The 7,190-nt window shown below is 38.7% G+C and overlaps 1 protein-coding gene across 1 annotated transcript; it reads left to right on the top strand.

Moving 5' to 3' along the window:
* Positions 1-1,739: 1,739 nt before the first annotated feature.
* LOC143915702 (splicing factor YJU2) lies at positions 1,740-6,700 on the top strand. The gene is made up of 5 exons (XM_077436456.1): positions 1,740-1,888; positions 2,035-2,247; positions 2,376-2,550; positions 3,241-3,418; positions 4,998-6,700. The coding sequence occupies exons 1-5, from the start codon at positions 1,865-1,867 to the stop codon at positions 5,410-5,412; spliced, it is 1,005 nt and encodes a 334-aa protein (XP_077292582.1). The 5' UTR covers positions 1,740-1,864; the 3' UTR covers positions 5,413-6,700.
* Positions 6,701-7,190: the final 490 nt, after the last annotated feature.

Genomic DNA, 7,190 nt, shown 5'->3' with positions numbered 1-7,190 from the left:
CTCAGACGCTCGCTATACGCCGACCGAGAAGGTCTTGGCGTGGTTGGTCTACCCTTCCTGACCAGCCAGCGTACTCAATCCACAGCCCTCGCGATAAAGGGGCAGAGGCGTCGAGCAACTCCCCGGCTCGGCCGTCAAGTCCACAATAAACGAGGATATAACTCAAAACTGACGTTTCTAATTCCCCACCCCGCACTGTTCCAGCACGTGCTCCAGAGCTAGCTGATCGAGACGACGACACATACACAGCCACTGGTTATACACATACACATACATACAGCTCCTGCAGCTATCGTTCACTAATCACGAACAAGGGGGGCTATTTACTGATTGTCAATTGGTTGTGGCGGCTCGCTTATACGACATGGTCGTGTTTGGTTGCCTTCCTGCGAGTGGGAACCAACTCGGCTGGGTTCGGAGAGCCACTACTCACTCTGCCTTTAGCTGTCATATAATAAACACGTGCATTAACATGCCAGTCGTCTCATTCGTTCATCCTCCATAACTGGTGACCCCCCGACATCAAGCCACGCAGCCTCGATCAATTTCAACATGCCGCTCATCCCTGCCTCGCCGAGCCAGGCGGGAAAGCTACCCGCCGCGCCCCCATCGCCATCAACACAGCACGCCGCGGCCCGCGGGTGACAATAAACGAGCAGACACGGCTACCTACCTACCTACCTACCGACTGGAGTCCAGCCACAACGTCGATGACAGGTGCTTAATAAAATGGGGGAGCGAATGAGACGACGATCTTGACAGCTGGATGTGGAGTCATGCGCGATCCAGTACACATAGAACGGTCATCCAGCACCACAAGACATACACCACCTCAGCACCATCATCATCATGGCCCCGTCCGTCCCCACGAGCGTCGTCACGCCGAGAAGGGCGGTAGCGCTACAACACCTCCACGAGCCACAACGACTCACGGTCCAGCTCGGAGTATCATCAACCACATCGATGCCCCTGCCGCCCCTGCCGCCCCCACCGCCCCACCAACCGACATCAGCCTCGGAAGAGCGGCGCCGGCGCAGCATCGCATCGGCGCGACCATCGGACCAGCCACCGTCCTGCTCGCGACGTCACCGCCCTCGAATGTACCGACCATTCAGGGCGGTACACCTACACAGCGGATGACCCACGTCAACAATTTTTTTCTCCCCACTCAATAATTTTTTTCTCTTTGTGTAACAATAATTTTTTTCTTTTGTAAAATTTGTTTCTTTGTAATTTTGGTATCGCTGATGCTGGGGGGGAGTGATGTGGCGGCTCGCTTATACGACATGGTCGAGTTTGGTTGCCTTCCTGCGAGTGGGAACCAACTCGGCTGGGTTCGGAGAGCCACTACTCACTCTGCCTTTAGCTGTCATATAATAAACACGTGCATTAACATGCCAGTCGTCTCATTCGTTCATCCTCCATATGGTCAATAAGTTATTGGCCACTGTTTTTTAAAGCTAAAATATGAATAAAATAATTTCTGCAGTTCTTTAGAAACGCGGTGACAAAAGAGAACAGCCTTAAGAGACCGGTAGTAAATGTAAATTTATAGATTCGTTGAAATTGTTGGATTTTTGACGGTTCCAATTTTGTATGGAATCGTCTCAACAACAATTTTATCAGATGAAATCGACAGACTCTAAAATCAAATTCGAATAATTTATAAATTGTCAAATTACATTTCAGATCAAATTAAATAATCAAGATAGCTGGTCGTAAAATGGCGTGCTACGCTCGAACACACAAACACAGTTGGCTATGCTGACGAGAAACGTCAAACATAACCTTGACATCGTCGCACTTTGACGTTACGAACACTACGCTAATTTTTCTGTCTATTCGTTTATAAAAACCTTCCAAAATGTCTGAACGAAAAGTTTTAAACGTAAGTCAATCATCAATATGATTTTATATGAATTTATATATTATATTATGTAAACCGTCAAGCTTCCAATTTGTGTACCTGTCATATGATGTTACAACTATTCTGTGAACCGTTTCGTTATGTTTGGATGCCATTTTACCTTTCAGAAATACTATCCACCGGATTTTGATCCGTCTAAGATACCCCGTATGAAATTGGCCAAAAATCGACAATACACAGTACGGCTGATGGCTCCGTTCAATATGAGGTGTGTCACATGCGGCGAGTACATATACAAAGGAAAAAAGTTCAATGCCAGAAAAGAAGATGTCGAAAACCAGGACTATCTCGGCATCAGAATCTATAGATTTTATATAAAGGTTAGACCACCCACCGACTAATTACTCGGTATGATATAAATTTACATATATGCCTTGAAGTATATGAATAAGATTGTATTATAATGTAAATTTTCAAATACATGGACATTTGTAATGTGATATTTCAGTGTACTCGCTGCCTTCAAGAAATATCCTTTAAGACAGATCCGAAGAATACAGATTATGAAATAGAAGCTGGTGCTACGAGGAATTTTATGGCTCTCAAGCTAGCCGTAGAACAGGCTAAAAGAGAAGAAGACGAGCTCAAAGAAGAAGAGGCAAATAATCCAATGAAGCTTTTGGGTATATATTTATGTAATTACACACAATGTATGTTTATATGTCGATGGCTTGGTTCACAGATATTGTATGTCCATATTTTATTTTATTTAATCTATACTAGGAAGTCCTAACAGGTAACCTCGATACGCCTTCCTGGCCAGAAACATTGTATATTTGATACAAGTATTGTTATACAAAGTAAATACATATCGAATTAACACCCACAGAGACATCTATGTTCAAATTTGTAAATTTGCAGCATTTTATACAATTCAGCGAAATTCAAGATTGAGGAAAACTAGAGATTTGCGAGAAAATGGATAAGGTTGCCAATTTGTTGGAACCGTTTCAATGAAAATCATATAAATTGGAAAGCTCTGATAAACGATCGACTTGAAGTCACAAATCTAAGGTCTGGCCAGCAGAAACCAGTGGGATTTAAACCCGTGACCACTCTGTTCAAAGCATTATATGCTAATCACTAGTCTATTCTGCTGGTTGCTTGTCCAATTTTAAGTTTGTAGATGCTGGAATAATTCAGATTTTTCCTTTCAAAGTAATGTATGTATACCACATAAAAAACCTGGATTATTCCAGCATCTACATACAAACTTAAAATTCGATACAAATTCAAAAATGGACATACAATATCTGTGCACTCGGCTATCGATGTGTACTATTTTTGCTATAGAATTTGTTTTAATCTTATAGAAAATCGAACGGAACAATCCAGAAATGAAATTGAGCTATTGGAGTCTTTGGAAGAACTTAAGGATTTGAATAGACGTCAGGCAGCCGTCGATTATGATACAATGCTTCAACAATACGTCGGTGAAACTGCCGAAGCACGCCGTGTTAGAGAAGAAAAAGAAGATGAAGACTTTTTAAAGTAATATTCCTTTTAAACTAAATAGATATCATATCGCCATTCTGTGTGTCTGTGTAGGATAACGCTCGCCTTACTATAATAGTCGTTTAGATTCGAAATATGTACGTTACAGTTAAAACACTGTCAACAAAACATACGAACATAATATCAGATCAACAAAAAAACATCTATATATACTGTTTGCTACCAATCTTTCCTCTAGACAAATTAATCTCTGAGCATTTAGCAACATCTATTGAAAATTTATTCAATCAATTGATTCATTAATTTTTCTATCGGCGTTTTATATTGCTTATATGTAGGTAGTTTTTACCATTTTGTTTTTCATACTAAAGAATCTAATATATAATTTAGAAAGAGACTTTGTATGTAACCTTCGTTCGTTGGGTCGTAAATCCGTGACGTCATCAAACAAATAATTCGATTTTTTACTAATTACTGCCCTCTTATACGTTTCACATGGTTTTCGTGTAAGCGATCATTTTTTATATCCCTTATCTCTTATCCGATCGTTTTCATACTTTGCCATATTGCTCATTTTGGTCATCAATATAAGTTAAGGTATCATCCGCAATTACGATGGTGAAAAAATATCTCATTAGACACGTTTGAAAATACTGCATCGTATTACACGGTGACGTTTATCTGTCACATTCATCATTCACATCGGTAGTTTCATTACTTTTCGCCCTGCCATCTCGCTGTCAAATTTTAATTATTTAAACGCCTATTACTTTTTCTTTTTTCACTCTATATTTTATAAAATTTGCTTTATAGGTTCTCGTTATCTCTAATATATAAATATTTATAGTTTTGTGGAGGCTTGCTGAGCCAACGGTCTTGGGTGTTGCCACACCGGCCTTTATGCAGGGTGGCAACACTGTTCGGTGAATCTGAAAGAATGACGTTTAACCCATAACCTCAAATCAAAACAAACTTTCTAACCAATACAGGCTTAATATATGTACACAGATCAAACAGTGATAGTTTTATTTTTAGTTATTAGTTATCAGCTGATTTAAAGTTCTACTCCGGTTATATAACTAATAAACTAAAAATTTTAAAATAAAAACCCTGTTAAAAAAAACTTTTTTAAATACTAACCTTTTATTTCGATTCCAAAGGATTCGAAGTCCCCGGGGCAAAGGCGCCGAGGGCGAAGCCCTAGGTGGCGCAAGCGCCGGATTCTGGTATACATATAATTTTGAAAGAGACTTACTATATATGTTTGTTTGTTCGTGACAGTCAATTTAATAAAAAAAACAAATGAGTATTCAAATAAATTTATATAAAATGAAACTATTCAAATAAATTTAATAAAATGTTTACTATTAGATTAGTCATGTTTAAGCGGTTTTTATTACAAATACCGAGCGACGCCGGGTAATACAGCTAGTTAAATATAAATTAAAAATATTTAAAAGGTATTTGAAAAAAGTACGACCGTGCTTGCGGATCGAACACAGAACTGACACTTTTTTTTTAATTTTTTTTATTTAATAACTTAATATGCCATAACCCATGCGATGATATTTCATCGGATACAATCATCGGTTTGTTAATTTTCATCTTATTTTAGATCAGTGAAATTCCAAAATAAGAACAGGATTATATTAGCCGAAGAAATAATCGAAGAGATTGAAGAGGACGATTCAAATCCCGTGCCTTTCAAGAGGATTAAGAAAGAGAGCGACGATAGTGCTAAAGCATCATCGACCGTTACTTCGTTCAGTGGCACTTTAGCTAAAAGTACAAAACCGGCAGAGCCCAGGAACAAGAGCATCGGATCGCATTCAATGAGAGGAGGCTTATCTAATTTAGTGAGGGTCAAGAAGCCGAACGCCGAATCAAACAATGAAATTTCCGGTCAAATCAAAAATTCCGAGAATAGCAACGTAAGCGACGATAAACCAAAGCCACCAGCCGCCAGTGGGTTATCACTGTTGGCCGGCTACTCCGATAGCGACAGTAATAACAGTGCAGATGAATCATAGATTGAATTGTATCGAGTCAAAGTTTAACGTCGGTAATCTATCCATTGGCCTGTAATTCTTCCCACTTTCCCATCGTGTCATCATTTGCAAACCTCACACACTGTCAATTGTTTAATATTAGCCAAGTCGTACTCGGAGACAAGTGACGATCATTACTAAATTGCATGTATTGCAGTGTATTCGCATTAGGCTGATAAGTGTACTTTGCGACTGTACAAATATAAATATATACGAGTGTGTTCGTCTTGCAAAATAATTCTGAGGCCTTTAAAACTATTCAAACCATTACTTGATGTCATTTCAAGCTATGATCATGATCATCTCTCATCGTCGGCTCGTTTAAAGAGACGTTTTATAATACAATGTCCGTCTATCAATCACAGGATTGATCAACTATTGAATTTGGTCACACTATTTTATGAACGACAGTCATATTTGCTTCTCTGACACATGAATAATGTGTCAGAGAAGCAAGACATGATAGGCATAATTAATAAATTGTAGTTTTTTTTCATCTCAGATGTGTATCATAGTTTTTGACTCGTTCATCTATTATTTTACATTGTTTAAAAATGTTATGATGTATGACTTATGAACTGTCGATACTTTTAATGTAATGTTACTATTATATTTTTATACTAATCCATACGAAAATTAAGTACTTATGTAAATTATTTGAAAGTAATAAAATTCTTGGATACGATTTGGTTCAGTTTATGTGTGAATTTTTGAACTTTTCTTTATAATTAATCAGCATGATCAACGTTTGCCAATCGATACAATCTACAGTATCGATGAGAAGAAAGTTAAAGATCATTGAGAAGATGTTAGAAAAACATGTGAGCTCAATTTGTGAAAGGTCGAGACTCGAGTGAAAGCAGGTTTCAGTGGTAGCACAAGATACATTCTTCTAGAGAAGAATTAACATTGACTCAATCCTGGTTGAGGAGAAAGAACGTGAAATATGTAAGTTGTTGTACATCTTAGCTAATCTGATATAGATCTTCTATGAATTCTCTAGTTTTTGTGTGTACTGAAACGTGTCCCGGCATTCTGACATTCATTCATTGCTTCGGTGATCTCCATCTATCACTACCAGGTTTCTAATTAGAAACGGTAAATACCACTTTCAGTAGTGACATTCATGAGGCAATCAATATGTCAAGTTTTGATTCAAATCTTTTCCCAATTGCAATTTGCTTTTTGTCACACATCTACTTCTCGTTTATTTATTTAAAGTTTTGGACCATTCTGGCATTACAGGAAGAACCTAATGCGTGACAACGGCCTACATAAGAAAACAAGAGAAAAAAATATATAATATCGCTAATCTGTCTGTGTACGCTGAGATAACGCTCACCGTACTATAATAGTCGTTTCGATTCGACATATATATGAACGTTACAGCTAAACCACTGGCAACAAAATGTACTTTTATATACATATGTTACGTATACTAAAAAGAGCCGCCGGTTAGTTGCAATCGGATTAGGCCGGGTAGGATCCCAGAGACTGTGTGACCGTTATAATTGGTTTCAAGGACTATATCTAGACTCTAAGTGCATGTAGGCTAAACAATGGCGACCGAGTTGGCTGTTATTGGTCCCTTCTCAGAAGTGACCGATACCTTGGTACCGTGGGACCGAATGTCGTGGGAATACATATCCGAGTACGTGACCATAACAATAGGTAAACAAATCAGACGTCGAAGATGTCATGAGAGACCTGCCCCTTATAAGGCGGTACTTAGGCGATATCAAAACATTCTGGACTGAGCA

Source organism: Arctopsyche grandis, chromosome 8, assembly GCF_051622035.1.
Source record: "Arctopsyche grandis isolate Sample6627 chromosome 8, ASM5162203v2, whole genome shotgun sequence".
NCBI classification, from domain to species: Eukaryota; Metazoa; Arthropoda; class Insecta; order Trichoptera; family Hydropsychidae; genus Arctopsyche; species Arctopsyche grandis.
The sequence above is the reverse complement of the archived record's forward strand: the minus strand, read 5'-3'. Positions and strand labels throughout refer to the sequence as shown.